This window comes from Odocoileus virginianus, chromosome 7 (genome assembly GCF_023699985.2).
Source record: "Odocoileus virginianus isolate 20LAN1187 ecotype Illinois chromosome 7, Ovbor_1.2, whole genome shotgun sequence".
Taxonomy (NCBI): domain Eukaryota; kingdom Metazoa; phylum Chordata; class Mammalia; order Artiodactyla; family Cervidae; genus Odocoileus; species Odocoileus virginianus.
In genome coordinates, this window is record NC_069680.1 from 1,564,681 (window position 1) to 1,587,645 (window position 22,965).

At 34.8% G+C, this 22,965-nt stretch overlaps 1 protein-coding gene across 10 annotated transcripts in view; it reads left to right on the forward strand.

Annotated features, from left to right (window-relative positions):
* The window catches only part of LCOR (ligand dependent nuclear receptor corepressor), a 130,309-nt gene that overhangs the window by 77,399 nt on the left and 29,945 nt on the right, over positions 1-22,965 (forward strand). For 6 of the 10 annotated variants that reach the window (XM_070469959.1, XM_070469958.1, XM_020907549.2 and 3 more), the window contains 3 exons: positions 3,364-3,496; positions 8,138-8,425; positions 11,173-11,266. The exons of 1 other annotated variant lie outside the window; for it this stretch is intronic. In XM_070469959.1, the coding sequence (XP_070326060.1) occupies positions 3,364-3,496; positions 8,138-8,425; positions 11,173-11,266 (515 nt within the window). Of the gene's footprint in view, positions 1-3,363; positions 3,497-8,137; positions 8,426-11,172; positions 11,267-13,871; positions 19,690-22,965 lie in introns of those variants that run through there. 3 more of the 10 variants (XM_070469961.1, XM_070469962.1, XM_070469964.1) reach the window with 2 other exon arrangements.

Consider the following 22,965-nt stretch of genomic DNA (forward strand, 5'->3'; position numbering starts at 1 on the left):
CCCAGCCCAGGGAATGAACCATGTCTCCCGCGTTGCAGGCAGTTTATTTACTGTCTGAGCCACCAGGGAACCCCTTTTAGAAGAAAACAGGAGTAAATCTTCACAGCCTTGGGTTAACCGCTATTTTTTTTAGATAAAACAGCAAAAGCACAAGTGGCCAAAAAGAAAAAAGACAAATTGGGATTCATTAAAATTAAAAACCTTTTGTACTGCTAAAATAGTACCAGTGAAGTGTCAAGAAAGTTCATGAATGGGAGAAAATATTTGCAAATTATATATCTGATCGTGAACTTGTATCCAGAATATCAAGAATTCTTACAGCTCAGCAATAAAAAAAATGTGGTGGTGGTTTAGTTGCTAAGTTGTGTCCAACTCTTTGCAATCCCATGGACTGTAACCCTCCAGACTCCTCTGTCCATGGCATTTCCCAGGCAAGAATACTGGAGTAGGTTGCCATTTCCTTCTCCAGGAGATCTTCCTGACCCAAGGGTCAAACCCACAGAACTGTGTCTCCTACATTGCAGGCAGATTCTTTACCCCTGAGCCACCAGAGAAACCCCAAAAGATAAATAGCTCAGTTAAAAACCAAGCAAACTATATGAGTATGTATTTCTCTGAAGGAGACATTTGAATGGCCAATGGGCTTCCCTGGTGCCTCAGATAGTAAAGAGTCCACCTGCAGTTTAGGAGACCCAGGTTCAGTCCCCAGGTGGGCAACATCCCTCAGAGAGGGCGTGGCAATGCAGACAGAAACCTGGTGGGCTCCAGTCCAGGGAGTCACATAGAGTCGGACATGAGTGAGTGACTATCACTTTAATTTTCAAGCAAACAAAAAGATGCTTAGCACCAGTAGTCATTAGGAAAATGCAAGTCTAAATCATGAGATACCACTTGTTACATATTAGGATGGGTGTAATAAAAAAAATTACAAATATCCACGAATATGTGAAGTGGAAACCCTCATTACTGTTGGAAATGTCATGTGGTGCACAACTTCAGAACATGGCTTGACACTTCTTAAAATGGTAAGATAGTTAACCATGTGATCCAGAAATTCCACTCCTACCAAGAGAAATTAAAATATATATCCACACAAAATTTGTACACATATTAAAAGCAGCGTTATTCATAACACAGTAGGCAAAAAGTAGAAACAACATAAAAGTTCATCAGCTGATGAATGGTTAAAATGTTTATCCTTAGAATGGAATGTTATTTGGCAGTAAAAAGGAAATAGATATTGATACCTGCTACAACTTGAACGAACCTTGAAAACATTATTTTAGGAAAAAAAAGTCATCAGTCACCAAAAACCCAAATATTGTTTAATTGTGTGAAATTTCCAGAACAGATAAGTCTTATAGAGATAGAAAATAATAGAGTGGTTGACTAAGGTTGGGAAAATGGGGAGTGACTGTTACTGGATATAGGGTTTCCTTTTGGGGGTACAAAAATGTTCTATAGTTAGATTATGGTGAATTTCTATGGATATACTGAAACATTGAATTTTACATTAAATGAATGAATTGTATGGTGTGTGAATTATAAAATGAAACTATTTACAAAACAAAATGAATAGATATGGCTACAATTGTTATGAACTAAAAGTAAGCTATATATTTCAGAGCACAAATTGATAAAATTTGTAAATGTTTGATTCAAGAAGGACATGTAGCAGTTGCCTTACTGAATGCTGGATTAGTTGCTCTGTGTTGATTTAGGTTAGAAAATAGACTGAATGCTACATTAAAGATAAAGTGTAGATAATTCTGTTCAACTTCAACTATACTGACTAAATATAGGGCTCAGGACACTTAAATAGTTATGCCATGTAATGTCTGATTTTTAAAAATCAATAAGCAATGAATGGCATTGAAGTGTAACAATGCAAATAAGGATTTTATCAAACTCTCTAATATCTGTTCCTGATACGTTTTAAATGTTAAATTTGTATCAAAATTAGATTGTGATTCATTTTTAAAAGTTACTTTCTTAATAATTTCCTTCATCCATAGAAGAGAATGTTGGCAAAGAGAACTGTAATAAAGGTTTTTATAATGATTTGTAACACTTAAAATATTTTAAGAAATTTTAAACTAATGTGGCAAACATACAGTGTCTTACAGAAAATGTTAAGGAATCATTGTTTTAGTTTGAGTGTGCAAGAGAGTTCTTCATAGTGACCTATTTGTTTACGATGTATAATGTCCTTCCAAAAAACATTTTTGATTGCACTGTTGACACAGCTGAGTCATGGGGAAATCATGGAAAGTAGATGGCATATATCACTGAGTATATTTAAAATTTATGAGGAAATCACTTGTGAATTGTAATGTGCCTTGAACGTTTACTTCCTTTTCATTGTGCCAAGGTATGTCCCATTTTCTTTTAGTATTTAGAGCACTTTAAAGTTTTTCATGATACAAGTAAATGCGTGTGTTAATGCATTGCAGTGAAGTAAATTATAGACATTTGAACTCAAAATATGTACTTTGTTTTTCTTTATACTCTCTGTCATCATAATTTACTCTTTATTTATAAACTGCAAAGGTGGAAGTAAGTGCAGAGCATTGTCAGCCTAGACCAGTTCTTTGCCATCTGAGAGCATATTCTGAGAGTCATCTAGAATGGCATTTTGAAACTTTGATCAGGACCCACATTTTTATATTACAAACCTGTTCAATCATATATATACATATATATATATATATATATAATGTTGAAATGTTTACCCTTAAGATAGCGAAGTGTTTAACTCTTATAATACAATGCATTCTATTTTTCAATTTTTTTCTCCTAGTGCTAGTTTTGACCCATTAATTTCACAGCCCACTAAAGATTTGAAAGCTACCACTTGTAAAATAGTACTCTAGGGACAGAATTATGAAGTCAAGTACCTTATTTTTGAGTTTCTCTCCTAATGGCCCTTAAAAAAAATGTTTGTGTGTGGAGAAGACACATTATGCTGGTAGGGCAAACATGATTCTCAAATGAGATTTGGTGTTTAAGATGCCTTTTCATGTGAGTTGGGTTATCTGTAAACTGTTGCTATAATGTAACAAGAATCGATGTATTTGAATGCTCAAAAGAAATTTTCCCTTTGGTAATTATAGTTCAATTAGAGTTAACCTATAAATTTAAGCAAAATTCATAATCAAAAAACACCCCAAATAATTTTTTATATTCATTTTGCTTTATACTTTTGTGGCGATAAATACTGTCCTGACTTGAAGTTCTAAAATATTTTAATTGTATTAAACTGATTTATCTGTTATTAACATTTATATTTGATTTTGGATCTCTGCTTTTGATATTGAATGGGGAAGGATTTTTGTGCAAACATTTCATCAAATATTTTTGCAGGGACACTTAGTCGGTCTGGATGAGCCAGCTTCGGGAGCTGGGCAAGAAGCTCTGCTTAAACAAGAGCAAGCAAAAATCATTCGATTCGAGAGACAAGCAGAAGAGTTCCTCAATGCAGTCTTTTGTAGAAAAGGTTGGTTCCAGTGAAGAATGACAGTATCTGCTTGTCTTATCAATGTCAGTTTTTAAAAGAGTTAATTTTAAACACATTTTTTATTTATTGATAGTATACTTTATAATTTTCTATATTCCTTTGGTCAAGGTAAATTGGAATGGGTGATGCAACCCTCTCCCTCCTTTTTGCTATGCAGTGATGGTGCCATGTAAGATTTAGTTAAATAATTCTTAAAATTATTATGAATGTGTGAAAATTGTAAGGTCTCCGTAGTTCTGTATTTTGTTAGACAAATTTTCTTACCTAAATAGTCACTGTTGGGACTTCTTTGATAGTCTAGTGGTTAGGATTCCAGGCTTCCATTGCCATGGCCCAAGTTCATTCCCTCGTCAGAGAACTAAGAATCCCACAAGCTCATGATATGGTAAAAAAAAAAAAAAAAAAAAATGAGATCACTATTTTAGTCACTGATAACCATAAAACTGTATAGAATTTTAATAATTCCTCATTGAAATTTCATTTGGAGGAAAAAGTTTTGTCTTAAAATTAGATCTGCAAACCTTTTTTTCTCCTTGATACAGCCTTGTTTTACTAAAAATTTTAAGTATTAAAATTAAAGAAAGAAATTCTTTCTAAATGAATTTGTTTTCCTTATTTATGCCATCCCTGTAGTTCCACAATGGTGGTTACTATGATAGGCTCTAAAGAAGTTTTTTTAATTTAATCTTCAGCAGACTCAGTGATTCCACTTTCTTTAATATTTGTCCATATGTTGTAGTTTACACCTCTCATTCCTTTGAAAGTGGCCTTCTCTCTTCCAAAGTTTGAAGGGTAATGTTTGTCGATATACTAGTTACAAGTCTGATAAGTGCAGATTCCAACGGGTTGGTTACATACACTTGGAGACTAGCTGAGCTTCTGTTTAATGTGATCGATATTTTCAAAAGGGAATGTTAAGTAAAGTGACATGTGAAATTAAGGAGTACAGAAGGGTTTTGTGTTCAGAGGCACTTTTTTCCCTTCTTTTTCCATCAGATCTCCAGATAAGATTAAATCTTTTACTACATCCTCACTTCCTTTAATATCCTCTAGTACCCTCTGACAGAGAAGGCAATGGCACCCCACTCCAGTACTCTTGCCTGGAGAATCCCATGGATGGAGGGGCCTGGTGGGCTGCAGTCCATGGGGTCGCTAAGAGTTGGGACACGACTGAGTGACTTCACTTTCACTTTTCACTTTCATGCACTGGAGGAGGAAATGGCAACCCACTTCAGTGTTCTTGCCTGGAGAATCCCAGGGACAGGGAGCTTGGTGGGCTGCTGTCTATGGGGTCGCACAGAGTAAGACACAACTGAAGTGACTTAGCAGCAGCAGTACCCTCTGACCTCGAGCTCCCAACCAAGGCCTCCATGCTCACCATTTCATTTCCATAATACCCTGATTCCAAAGCTATGTTCAAAACGTCAGTTTTATGAACATTTGAGTGTTTTATTAAAGTAACTCACACTTAAAGTATAAATGACTGATAGGTCAGTCTTGAGTTTATTAACTAAATAAAATATCTTTCCAGCTTCTCTACTGTTCACTCCTTTAGGAAGTGTACTGGGTCATGGGTCTAATGCTGCAGGAAACATCATTAACTGAAAAGAGGAACTCTTCTTCCTAATTTACATGGAAGAACCACTTTTAATCCACTCTGCTTAGGGGGAGTTAGTGAGGTTAATCACAAGCAGATTCTTCAGGAGATTCTAGCTTGCTTCTCTACTAGTCCCATCCCTTTGTTGTATAGGAATAATGTAGTTTAAAGTTCTTGTAAGTGTTTTTACCTAGAAATTAAATTTAGGGGTACATACCCGTTAGGGGAGGAATTCTTACCTTAGAATAGGTCTTGAGAGATGAGAATCCTCTGAAATTGTAGAATTGTTTGTATATTTGTCTGTATACTGGCATATATGATTAGAAAAAGAAATACTGCTTTGCAGTTGGAAGTTTCCCCTTTATGTATTAATGTTGTTACTTTTAGATTTTTTATTAATTCTCTTGGGAATGTCTCAAAAATGGGCATTAGTAGGCTTCAAATTGATACCAAAAAATGTTCCAGAGATGTAACAGGCAATTTAATCTAAGGAGAATATTTTGTTTTTAATAAATAATTAAGATACTTGGATTTAATCGTTTGTTTCCAGAGTATTACAAATTGTTTAAATAATTGAGTATGAACAGGTTATCTGTAGCTAGGTAGAAACATTAGTTTCAAATAAAAGTAGGTTTTTGTGGTATGGACTCTATATAATAAATTCCAATTTAAGGACAGTACAGCTGTCAATCATTTCTTTTCATCTTGCTTTGTCACTTGTCTCAGAAAATTTGACACTTTCCTAAAAGTTAGATTTGTATTTTAAAAACATAACCGGTGGCTGTGATGTAGCATTCACGTGTTTTTCTGTAGTTTTAACTTTGACCTGATATGTTGTTTTTATTTGCTTCAGTTGTGCATGTTCCCTTGAGGATGGCTAGGTTTATAGATGTTGTGTTTTAAGTAAATTAAAGAATGAAATGCTTCAAGAAATTTTCAAGAGACATAGCAGGAAATGATCTTTGATCATAAACATGAACTGTTTCATGATTATAGTAGTTATTCAACAGAGAAGCAAAATATGCTGCAGACATTTAAAGATCAAAAGTAGCAACTTATGGTTTTTATCCTAAAATCTTTGACTCTTTGCAAGTCTATTTAATATTTATTAATCTAGTTAAACACAGAGATATCTCATAAATTCATTTTGCTTCCTGTTTGGAAGCTTTCTTCTTTATGTATTATTTTCCAGCTTTTCAGAGGATAAAAAGATATAGTGACATATTAAAATTTTAAATTATATACATTCAGAGGATTTTATGATACGGAAGGAAAAAAAGTTAAATGACTTTCTACTTAATAAGAAATCCTAATAAGAAAGCCCAGAGTAGAGAGATTGTAAAAAGCAATACATGGCTAAAATGGTCACTAAAACTTTTAAGGAACCACTCAGTGATTGTCGTAACTTCTGAACCTTCATTACCTAGTTGAATACATTTATTCTTTAACCATGTAGCATACCCATAGTCTCTTTTATAGAGAGGAAACTTAAGATTGAAAATACTTTATAGTAGAACAGAAATGTTATTATTGATAGAACAAACCTTATTAAACTCCAAAGAATTAAATATTCTGACTTTAGGATATGACTATCTTCCGATATTGAATATTGTCCTTCAGGAAAAAAACTTGTTCTTGGGAGTCCTGTTTGGTTTAATGATCTGTTTGGTTTTTAGATTTTAGTGATAAATTAATAACAATTAGTCAGTTTTTCTCAAGGTTCCTTATAGCTCCAAAATACTACGGGTAAAGTAACTGACCTTCTGTGGTTAATTTTTAAAAGAGTAAGGAAACTCAGGTTTTCTGAGACCCATCTTCTAAAGCCTAGGAAAGCTTTAGGCTTCCAGCCTAAAATATGGCTGGAACGTTTTAATCAAGGGTCTATCACTACCCATCTGCACAAAATTGAACAGACCATTTACCTTTAGATCACATTTATCGCATTTGTTGCTTTTGTTTTTTTAAGAACTGTTTGTTGACTGATTTGATATTGATCCATTTATTAGTCAACTAAATACAAATGCATACTTTACACCAAGATTAGGTATTGAGAGTACAAGAGTAAACAAACGTTATCTCTGCTTTTCTCAAACATTTAATCTCCCTGATAGTGTGTTAATGACAGAGATGTGATGATAATATATTTATGCAAAATGTTTTCCCTTTTATTTTACTTTCAGGGTCTCTTCCAGTCCTGAAGGTTTTATAAGTTAGTGAATTCATATGGTCTTTATTTTAAAATTAACATTGATTAGAAATTGATAGCTTAGATATTTATTACTTCCCTTTCTATTGTGTTCAGTGGTTGGTAGAGCATAAAGTAACTTGGTCTTAAAGTTTTGAGGTTTGACATTTAAACTCCTAGCCTAGAGATTCTAGAGGTATAGTCCCCAGACCAGCAGCATCTAGAAACTTGTTAGAAACACCAGTTCCTGAGCTTACTGTAGAACTGCTAAATCAGTAACTCTGGAGAAAGGACCCAGCAATCTCTTTTTACAAACCCTCAAAGTGGTTGTAATGGGTATTAAAATGTGACATCTGTTGCCCTGGCCTATCGTGAATCTTAAGTACTTCCTTTTATAATGTTGATATGCCTGCAGTCTTTTAGCAGAAAGTGTTCATTCTTCAGTAATATAGGAAGATAATGGTTGTAGGATCTAGGGGAAACCAGATGTGATCTATATAGGTGGTAAACAGGGGAGTAATCATTTCATTAAAAAGGGGTTTTGGGATTTCTGTATCAGGTAAGTGATTCTTACCCATATGATATACTATTTGTTATCCCTTCATATGACTTCATATTCGGGGGTGGGGGCGGTATGTAGAAATAATTTTATTAAATTTTTATTTTAAAAATCATTTCTATAAGCCTGCAGATTAAAAATATAACTCTTAAGAGGGAATACTATTTTTAGGATATTGCATTTTAAGAAAGAAAAATAAAATGAAATTTTGTTTGCTTGAAAGCTGTCTCTTTTTAGTACATTGTCCCACTTTAAAAGTAAATAAATCTTTGTTTACAGACAGTCCCTGGGTCTCCGACCCCAATATTCCCCTAGTGGCCCGTGAGATCATGCAGCGAATGATCCAACAATTTGCTGCTGAATATACCTCAAAAAATAGCTCTACTCAGGACCCCAGCCAGCCCAATAGCACAAAGAACCAAAGCCTGCCGAAAGCATCTCCAGTCACCACCTCTCCCACGGCTGCAACTGCTCAGAACCCTGTGCTCAGCAAACTTCTCATGGCTGACCAAGACTCACCTCTGGACCTTACTGTCAGAAAGTCTCAGTCAGAACCTAGCGAACAAGGTATGGTTTGATGTCAAAATCTCCTCTGTCCAATAGAATACTTTTAATTTGGGGAGAAAAAAAGGTATTGGCATGTAGGGCATCACTAATGTGATTTTTAAATTATTCTGGACTCTGATAGAGAAGAAGTATAAATTGGCTACCTTACCCATCAGTAGTTCACAGTCATGATTGATGTACCACCTGGGAAAGTCAGGTGGTTATATTGTTACTTGATATTTTTATAAGTATTGCATACGTTCCAAAGCATTGTCATACCCATTGTTTTTAAAATCCTATTGAAAAATTAACTTTCCCCCCTTTCCATCGATGTTTAGGATTAGCACCTACCTGAGGAATAAATACATCTTGTTAGGTAGGAGTTACACTCTGCACGTGAGATCATGAGGCAAAATATGTATTGCTTGCATTTTTAAACAAGAAACTCAGGGGATTAAAAATATTGAGAAGACAGTAGAAACACTTTGGATTGTTAAAATATATTCAGTATTTTATAAATACACATACATACACTGTATTATGAACTAGTTAGAATATTTTCAAAAGGTAGTCTGTTGGTGAGAGTGCTAATTAAGTGAAGAGACTGAGGGGTATCAGTTTTGCAGAGCAGCTATTTCTTGAGTCTTTGAAAAGGTACTCTTAAGTATATTATATCTTTGTTGCTTTGTGATCTCATTTTACCTTTAATTTCACAAAGATGAAGTAAGCATTTCAACTTGGCCACTGTTTGAACCACTACAAATTATAGATTAGTGATATCTGTATTCCTGAGATTTTATTGCCATAGAATAGAAGTCTCATAAAAGTGTGAATTTATTGGTGAGAAATACATTTATTTTGCAGAGTAAGTTTAATTCATGTAGGAATCTCTTTGAAAGAACTTTATTTTGCTCATTTTAAGCAGTTTATGAAGTAATGACATTTAATGGGCTGGCTTTAGTTGCTTCTTAAAGAATATTTTTTTGAATAGCTTTCCTTTGCCTTCTTTCTCTTTCTGTGAGTGAACAGCAGTCAAAATCTCTTAAGATTTCCTAGCAGGAGACCTTCTAGACCTCTTTTGGTTACCATGTTGTTTATAAAGTTCTTCTTTTCTGTTTTATAGAGAATTGTTTTCTTTATCACAGATTGGTAGTTCTCATTAACAGTCCATTTGCTCTAAATGTTGCATTTCAAACTTCAGGTTTACAATAGGAGAATGATGGCATAGAGGTTGTGTCTAAAGTATTAATAATGGAGATTAACATGCAAAGATACACATTAGTCTAATTTAACTTCTTATAGCAAGTGTTATACTTGAAAAGTATGTTGTATTGACAGCAAGAGAAATTTGAACTAGATAATAGGATTATAGTATATCAACTTCAAATGAAACATTTCTAAAATTATTTTTCCTAACGAATTTTAATGTGTTTTCAACTTAAATCACAAATTTTCAGTGGTAGATTTGAAGTATGTTGCCTATAATATGATTATACTATGAAAATACTACTGTGGTTGGAAATATTTTAAGCAGTGCGTTGTCTTGTTAGGAATCTAATTGGATTGAATCTCTAATGGAATACTTGGTTCTATAAGATTTCTAAAAGACAACCTGGTGTCCGTCCTTTGAATGAGTTGTGGGCTTTTTTTGGTTTATAAACTGAGTTGCATATTTATTTCTAACTGCCTGAAATAGGGAGTTACAATGTCCTCAGACACAAGTCTTTAATATAACCAGATAGCAGGCCTCTGCCTACCAACTGAAAATCAGAGGCATTGAGTATTCCAGTTTTGAACAGAACAGCGGCTTTAAAAGTTATCCAGACTATGAGTTTTCTTTTCTAGACATGTCTACAGGGGAAAAAAAAGGCTTTGGGTAGAGTTAAAGTCTTCTATTTTATGCTCTAATAACATGAATTTGTGATTTTATAGTAAAAGAAAGAAATGATTATTCCCCCAAGGCTCCCATCAGTATTAAGGCCATGTCATTCTTTCTTTTCTTAAACTTTGCCATCAATTTATAGTAGCTTATTAATTGAAAAATCTTGCCTTTGTAAATATAAGCAAGTAAAATTTGGATCTCTGCTGATTTTCCCCAAAAGCTTGAATCCAAATATACAGACTTTTGCAGATGTGTCCCAAATAGTAATTTGGATGTGAGCAAATTATAAACAGTTAATAACTGATTCATCTTGCATATTATCTTATACAGTATATATGTTTAATATAACCATATAAATTTGTTTTTAAAATGAGTTTTGCATTTCAATTTTTCTAAATCTAACTTTTATGTACCCCTGATATTTCAGGTGGCCTTAGCTCTTGAGAAATTTGGTTTTATAATTTGTATGACATTATCTCATTAATCTCATATACTTAAATCAAGGTAGTTTAAAAAATGACATCTCAAAAAGAAAAAAAATAACATCTCATAGTTCCGTCACAGAGCCTCATATGATGTAAACTGCTCTTTCTAATATCTCACTGTATCTTAACATCTTTAGTGTTACGCTTTAACTTTTATTTTGTCCTATTAATAAAATATTTAACCCTTGGAGATAGCAGATACAACAGACTTTGATAAACTTATGTCTCTTCAGGAGAAAAAATATCCTGATTCTATTAATGAATTGGTTTTGTAACTGAAAACATATGGCTAGTTTTATCTGTTTAGTTGACTAAGCCTACTGCTTTGACACTTTTAGCCTATTCGGTTCACATTGCTCCCAGTTTTTAATATCCTCAGGTGTTTCTTTGTGTCTCTGCAGACGGTGTACTTGATCTATCCACTAAGAAAAGTCCGTGTGCTGGCAGCACTTCCCTGAGCCATTCTCCAGGCTGCTCCAGTACTCAAGGGAACGGGTAAGGGACAATATTTGTGGCCTTCCACAGTTTTATAGGGGACAGTTTATCAAAGATTGATGCCAGTCTCCCTTGTATGTCTTAAAACAGGCCATTAGAGTAACACTTACGGTGGGTTACAGTCCATGGGGTCACAAAGAGTCGGACATGACTAAGCAACTAACACTTACAAGTGGACCTTTAGTAAAATTACTTTTAGTCTGTCAATCAAGTAAAGGCACAATCTGTGAAATCTAGAATTGACAAGTATAGTCAATTTTGCCCATTTAGTACAAATAGTAAATAATTAGGAATATGGCAAGAATGTCTTTGGATTTTTTGTTGTTGAGTGTTGAGGAATATGAACCCAACCTAAGTAATTCCAGAGTTCACATGTAAAGGTAGTGTTTTGTGTGCTGAAGTTGTTGAATGAAAATTGGGCTCCAGTCTTTAGCTTGGTATTGCTAACGGAGTATAGGGGCTGTTTGTTTTTTCCTTGCTTGTTTTGGTTTGGTTTGGTTTATTGATTTGAACTGCAATTTTAACTCTTGTGTGGCAGTTCAGAAAATAATTGTGTGTATTTTTTGTTTTTGATTAGATAAGACTGGTTGTCGGTGTTGATAGATAACCATCTTATGCTTCCAAGACATTATTACATGATCAGTTTTGAGAACTATTACCAGACTAAAGAGGATTTTCTAACCACCCAATTTTATAGTGTAAGAATTATCTAATTCTCTCTGTATGTGTACATAGTAGCCATTTTTAAAAGTCATATATTAATGAAGATGCTTAGATGCCGTATTGGGAAGGCATTTCATAAAACTGTGTTGTGACCAAAAATAAGCTTCATCTAGATATGAAACATAGTTAATTACTTAGGTTTATTTAACTCTTAGAATGTCAACATGGGGAAGATATTTAGATATCAAAGGAGTAAGTAGGCACTAAATGAACTAACCTTTTCCAACTTACTCTTAATTACCTTCAAATCAAAGGATTCCTTTACTGACTTTAAAATGAATGCTCCCTTTATTTTCTCTAAAATTCCATGATCTTCCTTTTTCTCTTCTCCTTTATTCATTCTAAAAGTAACATCCTAATTTAATTCATTTTGCATAGTTTACTAATCATTTTTTTCTTAAGCCCTCTTTTTCACTGTAGTTCATACTAGATATATATCTAAGTCATCATGGTCCCAAATCATTTGGTTCCATTTATATATCAAAAAACTTGAGTTGTGTAAAGAAGGACACGTGTAGAAGCCTAAGTGCTGTTTGCATAAATACATCCCTTGTATAAGATTTTCTTTAAACTTGGCCACCAGATCTGTGTACTGTATGGTTGAAATTGCTGTGTTTGTCCCTCTGAATGGAAAGTAAATGTACTCATTGTGGTAGAGTTTTCTGGAAGACGAAAGCACCAACAGTACTGCCCACCTTTTAGTTGAATTGTCATCCATATTATATTATTTACTGGTAACAGCAGAGTCCCTGTAGACTTTCGGAAAACATAGCTGATTTACCATTATTTCTGCAAAGTTCTGCTTTTGTGCCTAATTAATATAATTATTCCCCTTGGGCATGCTTTAGCAGTTACCAGTTTAATCATTGATAAATCCTTCTCTACTGTAAAAATGAAAACCGTATGAATTAACTTTGTGTCAGCAGTTGATTTTTTTAAAGCATTATTTGAAAGTTACCCACTTAAAATTTCAAGATTGATGTTTGGTATTTTAAGAAGGTTTCCTTCAACTAAAGAAAATGCTAAAAAATTGTTTCTATAATTCTGACAATAATTACTTTGACTAGAACGTAAGGAACAAAGTTTTTGGGAAAATAAAGGGCAGTTTCTTTAAAGCTTGGATTATTTCAAATGGAAAAATGAGTGGTACTCGTGTATCTGCAACAAAATAGTGTTTTAAATGAAGAAATGTGGTAAGTTATAATTCGATGGGTAAAAATTTCATTGTTTTGGTTTGGGGTTCCCCCCCCATGTGGCTGCTAGCCATATTTTTTTTCCCCAAGCAAAATAAGAAATGTCATTTGGAGTTGCCTGATTTTTTATAAGAACATCAACTTGTTTGTGGGAATAAATGAGCAGTTATCGTGGGTTCCACCAATGTAAATTGTTCAAGTTTTATAGCTGGTTGTCATGAATGTTGAATATGTTGCATTAAAATAAATAATTTGGCTTACTCTTTTATTACTGTACTTGTTTAGTGGTAACGTCACGTTGGTAACACAATTCTTTGTAGTATGGAGACTTGATGATTACTTTGTTATTAGTAATTAAGGTGCTATTTTCAGACAGTTGCGCGAAACTTTTTCTCCGAATATTTGTGAACCCAACCAGAGACTAGCTGACAGGTTTAATTTTTCTTTGCCCAAAAGCTCCTGGTTTTTTTTCTTTTTCTTTTTTTGTTTTTTGCTTTTGTTTTTGTTTTTTGTGAACAAGTTTAAAACTAACTGCTGAGACCATTTTTTTTTAAATTTTAGAGAAAATAAATAAATAACACAAAGTGATGTTACCCAAGCAAGGCGTTCTAATAAAGGAGTGGTCCCCTCACCCATCCCTCCCTACCTGTGCAAGTCCTGCTCACATCAGTTTCCTTCCATCCAATTAGGCGACCTGGGAGACCCAGCCAGTACCGCCCAGACGGACTTCGGAGTGGTGATGGGGTACCTCCAAGAAGCTTACAGGATGGAACCAGGGAAGGTTTTGGACACTCCACATCACTCAAAGTTCCACTGGCTCGATCCCTGCAGATTAGTGAAGAACTACTGAGCAGAAACCAATTGTCCACAGCTGCCAGCCTTGGGCCGTCTGGATTACAGAATCATGGACAGCACTTAATATTATCCAGGGAAGCCTCTTGGGCAAAACCACATTATGAGTTCAACCTCAGCCGAATGAAGTTCAGGGGAAATGGTGCACTCAACAACATCAGTGACCTTCCTTTTCTTGCAGAAAACTCTGCCTTTCCAAAAATGGCACTTCAAGCAAAACAAGATGGGAAAAAGGATGTGAGCCATTCATCTCCTGTAGATTTAAAGATACCACAAGTTCGAGGAATGGATCTTTCTTGGGAATCTCGCACTGGTGATCAGTACAGCTATAGCTCTTTGGTAATGGGTTCACAAACGGAGAGCGCGCTTAGTAAAAAATTAAGGGCTATTCTTCCAAAACAAAATAGAAAAAGCATGTTAGATGCTGGACCCGATTCTTGGGGCTCAGATGCTGAGCAGTCTACCTCTGGACAGCCATATCCCACATCGGATCAAGAAGGCGATCCTGGCTCCAAGCAGCCTCGGAAGAAAAGAGGGCGTTACAGACAGTACAACAGTGAGATACTGGAGGAAGCAATCTCAGTGGTTATGAGTGGAAAAATGAGTGTTTCCAAAGCTCAGAGTATTTATGGGATTCCCCACAGTACACTGGAGTACAAAGTAAAGGAGAGGCTGGGCACTTTGAAAAACCCTCCAAAGAAAAAGATGAAGTTAATGAGGTCGGAGGGGCCAGATGTTTCTGTAAAGATTGAATTAGATCCCCAGGGAGAGGCAGCACAAAGTGCAAATGAATCAAAAAATGAGTAGGAATACTGTAGAGTGCCAATTACTGTACAAACTGGGTGAGCACTACTGCATTGTTCAGCGGTCATTGCTGCACCTAACTTCATTTACTGTGACACTTGTTTCTTTGCAGACTTTGCATTGACCTGTGTGTACAGAGATGAAAGGTGCATTCTGAATGTTGCATATTTTAAATTTTTCATGTGCAGTATGGCTCGAGATATTGTTTGGCCTTTTTGCATGTTTCTCTACAAAAGAGAATTGAGTTACCTCACAGAGAACAGATACATGGAAGTGGACTCCTTGCCTGTAGAGCCTGCATGCTTTTCTTTCTTTTTTTTCCTTAAGTTATAATTGCCTTTATTTAAAAAGAAAAGAAAAAAGCCCCCTTTTAGAAACCACCTCTGTCGTTTGGGGAGCTTTATCACTGCAAATTGGAAAGCCATCTTATAAAATTATTCACATTTTTTTCTTCAGAGATTCAACTAATTTAAGGGTTAAACTAAAGAAACTAAGAAAAATGAACCTTTGAATTTAAGAAATTTGACTATTCAATGATTAAGAATTCTTTGGATCAATTAACATTTTTATGGTTTCCTTCTCACAGTTAAGTTTACTTAACAAATCAGCAATCTGTTTAGTGCTCACCCAGAGGGGAAGGAGGTGGAAAATGTGCACACACTACCTTCAGAAATGCTTCGGTTAATTATGTTGTAACACTACCTTTGCTGTAATTTCATTTGGGATTTTCTAAGGGTAGAATTTGGTCTCACCCAACAAGTGAGGATATAGCCTTATCTCATGGAGGACGAGCTCCGTTCTTACTCAGGAGCAGTCAGGGTACATTACATAAAACAATAGAGGATGCCTCATTTTAGCAAACTAAGTTTCTTTGTATTCTTAAATCTTTTTACAGATTTGATCATGTGCTAACTAACGACTGAATGTCAGTTGCAGCAACTATTTTAAAATTTTTAAGATCTGTTTGTTGGGGGGAATGGGAGAAATGGGGGGAAATGTGTGTGAGTAATTATAATAATGCGAAAGTGGTATCTAGGTTTTACAGCCTCAGTAATCTGCTCAAATATCCACACAAGTGAAGAATATGTGTTTATGGTGAGAGAAAAAAACACAACCCCAAGGTAACCTAATGTGATTTAGGTTGCATTTCAGTTCTAACAATAATTCAATCAGAAATCAAGCTCCTTAGCAATTCTTTTTTAACTAATTCAAATACTAGTACAAGGGGGGCAGGGATTTTTAGTTTTTAATTTAATTTGTTGTTTTGAACTTTTTTTTGGCATCCTACATACTATCCCTTTCTCAACTTTTCTGCTATTTAGCTGATTTTTATGGTTGTTTAGCACACCGTTAGCACAGGACCTTTCAGATTATGTTCTGTATAAGCACTCCTTAAAGAACATCTTTTTTTTTGAGATGGGCTTTTAAAATCACACTGATAAGGCTTGTAACATTTATTTTCTACAATTTCTTTTGCAAGAATAACAGGTAAAAAAAAGCCCATGAAATTTAATTTTGCATTGTGACCAAATTAAAATTACTCTTTCTTCAAAACAAAATCTACCATACATGACCCAATATTCTTACCTACTGAAAAAGGTGATCAGGCCCTTCTAAATGCTTAACCAAAAACAAACCTCCAAAAATCATTGGATTTTTTTGGGTGAAATAAAATCAAACTGGGAGCGTTAAGTTGAGGTTGATGATTTCTGGTGGATACTAACAGTTTGAGGAGTAGGTCCAGATATTCCCAAGGCATAAATTCTTGCCTGGAAACTTTGGAGCAGTTAATTAGGTTGACGATAGTTTTTCCTTGGCACCCTGTGTGTTCAAAGGTTAGGCACACCATTGCTGTTATTAAAATACACACATTCTTGGCATAGCCTGGACTTGGGTTCCTCTTTTGGTTTGGTTATTATGTGTAGCAGTTTGATCTGTGGATGACTGAGCTTGTTTCCTCTTAGTTTGCTAGTCGTCTCAGCAGAAAAAGCATTTGGGTTCAGAGCAGTGTATGACTCTGCAGTATTTTCTAGCCTAGCTGGAAGTTGCAATAAAAATACTTAATAAAATGTATGGTTTTCATCTGCAGTTGAAGGAAGTAGTAAAAATTTTGCTAAAAGCAAAAGACTAAGCTTATGAAGGAACACCTCCTTTGTTCCACACTCGATTTGTCACACACAATTAATTGTAACCATGGTGCCTTTTTGCATGATGTTTGGGGGCATTCTATAGCCCAGCATTGCTGCAAAAAGGTCCTTTGAGCAATTAATTTGTGCTTCTTTTTAATCCCCTCAGAAAGGCATCAATAAGGCCCATTAAAAAATCTGGCCCTAAAAGTTCAACTTTTGTAGAGTTTTACTGTTCAGAGAGGTTTTAATCCCATGTGGTAGTCTCTAAAGTGACGTATGAGTTGAGTTATGTAAATTTTGTCATTGTAGTGTAATGGAGTGATCATTTTACTAACATAAATATTTTCTATGTGTGTTTCAGTGGATGACAATCGAGCAGCAGAAGAATGGTGTGCCTACCCTTTAATGCTGCAGTTTAAATAAGAGAACTTGTATTGTGTCATTTCAGATTGTAGGCTGAGAGTTGTAAATAGTGAAAATTTGAGTACTTCTATTATTTGTTTTGGTTAGAAAGTGAATTTAAAAAACAAACCAAACTCTAAACTTTCTCAGATTAAAAGTCCTGAGACCTGAAGATTGTAATATTCATGTCTGTGAAGCTTTTAAACATTACACTTGAGATCAGTCATGACTTGATATTCAGGTAAATTTTCTTTTCCAAGAAGCTTTTGAATAAGCATATTTCCTCCAAAGGTCGGTTGGTCTCTCTCTCTTTTTCTTTTTGAGTGTAGATTATTTTAAAGCACTAATTGCATTACATTGGTAACTGCAATATAAAATAGCCATTATTGTTTTGTGAAGCATGGTTGAAATTAGATAGTGGTCCCTTTTAAATTTCATGAGCCTCTCAAAAAAAAAAAAAACTTTAAAAAAAATACAGAAAGCTGCTGAATATTTCAAAAGATATATATTTTACCTTATTGTAGGTTTTGTAAAGTTAGTTTGTAATATTCAGGTGCACTTTTAATGTTAAATTTTGTGTTCAGAGTTCCATTATACCATGTGTTCCTTGGATGTGGCTCATCACATGGCTGGCTATCAGTCTTGGTGCCGCAGTGATCCTGTAATATTTGATTTCCCTCTTGATTTGCCACTATTCTGTATTGGCACTTTCAGTGTAGATATTCTAGTTTGGGGACATCCTCATAAATGTGTAATAGCGATTGGTCCATTCGCATGCTTAATTTCTGCTAATCAGAGTTTTGCATGGCCCAAACAACAGTTGACCATTTTTATGGTATGGGAAAGTATAGTTCACAACTATCTTTGTCACAAAAGCCTTTTCTTCTTTCATTTTCCAGTAGGCAGATGATGACCTTACTTCAACTATTTATTACTCAAACTAATGTTAGAAAGAGAGAGTGTATTTAAAATCAATTCCTACATTTTTTATGAGAAAACATAGATATAGAGTAGATAAGCTATGGCACTATAAAGTCAAAAAACACTAATTCTGTGGAAGGATTTCTAGGTGGTATTTTTATCATTAGCATTCTCACTTCTGAAACAGTCATCAAGCTTGACAGTAATGTATTTATCACTTGTTCAGAAGGCTTACAAGTGACTGAACTGTGTTTGTGATGAGCTATACACTTTTTTCTGTTCCCCAAATACCATGAAGGACAAGGTCTCTCTTTCAGGAAAAATAATTTATATTTGTGTATAATACTTTTTAATGTTAAGTTTGTTGTTATTCTGAAGTTTAGATGTTGCTTGACAAACCTTTGCTGCAGCAGATCATGGATATGAGTAAGGCTTTGTGTGATAATAGGGGTCCTTATGTGAAGTTAATTACTGTTCAGTTCTGGTGAGCAAGCTCAACAAGTGTAAAGTGTATATTAGCTTTATTTGGTACACTTTTACTTTACAATATTGAAGTGCTTTTAGAACTCTGGTTATCTTATATAAACCATTACCTCAATCAATTGGCATTTCCATTCCCCAGCATTTTACCTGAGCTATTTATAAGATGAGCTATATGGGATCAGATAGTAAAATAGTAAGGCACAATGAGAAGTTTAGTTCCCAATTTTCTGGAGAGAACTCTAAATTAAACTAAAAATGACTACCTGCAAAGGCTCATACCATAACTACCTTTTGTCATTAGGCAGTACGTAGCAACCTTGGAGCTGCTAGTGAGCTGTGTGTTCTCCCCCTGCCCCAAGTAAGCACATGGTGCGAGGCTTGGCTAAGCCTTTGTGACTCTATATTTCATTGACCCATAATAGTGACGCTTGGATTCAGTCAGTTATTTTTATAAAACAAATTATTGAGTCAGCCCGGTGTCAGAACCTGAAATTATTTTGAGTAGTTACAGCCAATATGACAGCTCAGTATCATTTTCTAAAAGCTGTTATCCCTGTAGATTTAGTTTTGAAACTACACATCTTTCTTTTGTAATTATTCTTTCTTTAACTAAATGCCAGAGTTTGTTTTTATGTGAACCACCCTTTTCTATGTATTCAGGTTGCTGTCATTGGTGATGGAATATGGCAATAGACTGAATTGTTCTACTTAGTCTTTTATAGGAGACATTAAAAGTTATAGGTTAAATTTTGACCTTCATGAAGATAACAAAGATTGTTTTCCTTGTTACTTTCCATTATAATTAGGTCTTCATTAATACTATGGTCAGGCCAGTGTTATTAAACTTAATGGCTTTAACCAAACAGCCCATTTGGAAACTTGATTAAGCTATGTAAAGATTTTTTTAAAAATCTAATTGCTTTCAAGCACTACTGAAAAGGAAAAAAGTATAATCGTGGTACAAGGAATGCAGACCTCCAAAGTCTTGGTTTTTTTCTGATACATTCTGTCCTTGAGACTTGAGTAGGATTTGTGAACACGGTGACTGAAGGGAAAATAGAGGAAATTCTTTTCATATTCTCTATCTCTCATTCCCAAATAAACTCACAGTTGCTTTTTAAAGAAGCAGACATTGGCCCTGTAGCTGTGTGCCCTAAGTCTGTGAAGGAGATTGAAAGAGGGAGTTGGGAAGTAGGGTGGGGGAAAGTAAGTAAAATTGAGGGAAGGATTCCTACAACTAACTCCTCAGTCGCAGGATAGAGAACATAGTACAGTTTGGGCCACCTTCATATGATAGTCAGAAAAATCTTTTAGATTTTTTGAAAAGTGAGAATCAAGACAAATTATGTTGGCTTGACAGATAATAAAATATAAGTTAATTCTGCAACTATTGGGGGGGTAATTTTAAGGTTTCCAGTTCATGTAGAGCTATATCAAAAGCTGAAAAGCAAGCACTTTTAGTTAATTGTAGATTTATTGGATGTAGCAAATATAATCATAATATTTAATCTTTATTGTTTGAATATGAAAATAAACTCTTTACCCCATCCTGAACTGTCACTGAGCAGGTTCAAGATGGTGTTTTCAACACTGGAAATGACCCTACACACATACCAAAAAAATCTAAAGCAGTAAGACATATTTTAAGATCCATACCTCTTAGACTTTTTAGATTTGTCTTGGGAAAGAATTTATGAACCTGTAACCAGTATTAGTGCAGTCTTGGGTTCCTTGTTCTGCATAATTGCACCCTTTCTCAGGTATGTCCTGAAAACATAAATTTTAAAATAATCTCTTTAGAGATTAGATTCTCAGTGGATAGTGTGTAAGGGGACTGGGGGCGGGAGGAGGGTGGGTGGGACACCGGACACTGACACAGTAGAGCAGGGACTTTTAACATACAATAGCCAAATAGAATTTCAGTCTAGAATATTTTACCCCCTCAGAAGGAGTTGAATAACATCTGTTATTTGGTAACTACTCGGTGCTACACTCCTAAAAGTCTTTTCTTTCAATCCAGGTGACTTTTTTTCCCGCTTGGTGGAAGGGTATATAGTGAACTTTACTGTCACTTAGGAAAGCACTTCTCTGAAATGTTTAAAGTACTAGAAAAGGGATAATTCAGCACTTTTTCTGTTACAACACTAAAGTCTTAATTTATCTTCAGAGTCTTAGGTACTGTAAGTTTTAGGGTGATTATTTAAAAATATAAAACATATTACATACTATGGGATCAGATCACATTTATATAAATCTTGTCTTAATTTTTAAAAAGACAATAACATTTTGTACCTTTCAAGCAATTCCAAGTGATTGCCTCATTTTCCCCATTTCATTAAGCATTTCAGGCTGAGAATTTGGAATTTGAGAGGAGGTGAGGGGGAAATTCCCCAAAATGAAAAATTGTGTCAGACAGTTTTAGGAAAATAAATCACTAGGAAAATGGGTAGGGATTCTCTCTCCCTTTAAGTCTTCAGGGAATGAGCAGTATTTAGAATCTTTGGCTGAAATTCAAGCCTTTTTACTGTGTAAATTTTTAATATTAATTCACTGACATGCTTTTTACATCAGAGGACTGAAAATGGATCTTAATGTTTTTAAGTTGTGGAAGGGTATATTTCTAAAATGAGGGGGGGGGGGATAATTAACTAGGTTAGTATACCAGCATTAGTAAGTTTAAGGAATTTTAGTATGTAATAGCAAAGTGTTTGATTAAAAGTCTAATCCTATATTGCTAGTCGAAATTAGTTACATTCTGATCTAGGAAAGATATAGTCATTGGATATTGATATGCTGTGCTGTCAGAAAACCAGACTAAGATAGAAACCTTTATCTGACTCCCACATGTTGCTTGTTCTGATGGGATGTATACTTTACAGCAGCTTATTGCTGCTTTGAGAAGAAATGTATAAACTATACATTTGGAGTGTTTGCATATAATTCTTTGTAACCTCCACTTTAAACTGTCAGACATTGGTATTTTATCAGTCCACACTGTTAAATAAAGCTAATGTTCTTAGGAATCCAACCTGTACACACTGTTTAAAAACCCTCAGGGACAGTTTACACACTATTCTCACTCAATTCAGGTACTTTGATGCTATTCTTAAACCTAACAGTGACTTGTTTCTGTTTTGCTTTTATTTTGACGTGCTGGTAGCACATCCTTGATGAATGTCAACTTAAAAAACTCAGTTCAGGTATCCAGGTATAACTCAGCCAAACAGATTTTAAAGCTGCATATAACTCTCCAGCACACGGTGCCTCACACTCTTATAGTGGCATTCTATATATTCAGTTATTACTACTGAGCAGATAATATGGGGGTTCCTGTTAACAGTGTATTTAAAAAAACACAATGTGCATAAATGTATAGCCAGCACATGCAACACACATATACACAGTTAAACTATATATTTTTAAATGCCACTAATAGCCAGCACAATTAAATGACATTCCTTGCTGCTTCTGTAAAATATGACAGATGCAGTTCTTCCTCAATGTGGCTCTTGCTTCTTCACCATACTACTACTAAATTCAAGCACTGGTCCTTGGGTGTCTGACCTCTACATTCTAGTTTATGCAATGTCTTTAGAGAATTCTGTGCACTGGCCACTGTGATGGAACCATTGGGCCAGGAGTGCTCTGAGTTTATTAGTAGTGATTCTGCCAAAGTTGGTGTTGTAACATGAGTATGTAAATGTCAAAAAATTAGCAGAGGTCTAGGACTACATATCAGCAGACAGTTTTTGTCAGTATATTTTGTAGCCTAGAAGCCCTCAGTGACAAGTTTCTGATGTGAAGTTCTAATTCCAGTTTTAGCCCTTTGCATCTTTTAATGTTAAGACTTGTCTACTAGAGATCTTTATTCTTTAAAACTACTTTTGTTTTCTGCAGTACTATCTGTGGTTAACAAAACAGATTATTCCTCTGCTTTAATATTTGATATCTTACATCTAAAAGGCATTCTCCACATAGAAAACCTATAACCTTTGAAGATACAGAAAACGGCATCTTTCAGATTTCTAAAAGTTCAAGTGTCATGCAACAAAACAGGAACCCCCTTTACTCTTATGGACCTCATTTCAATATACTGTTTACAGTTTGACGGAATTGTATAATTTAATATTTCTCTTGTACTGTAGTTTATATTTATTTACAGATTTTTTGTACGGTGTGATTTGAACTTTTT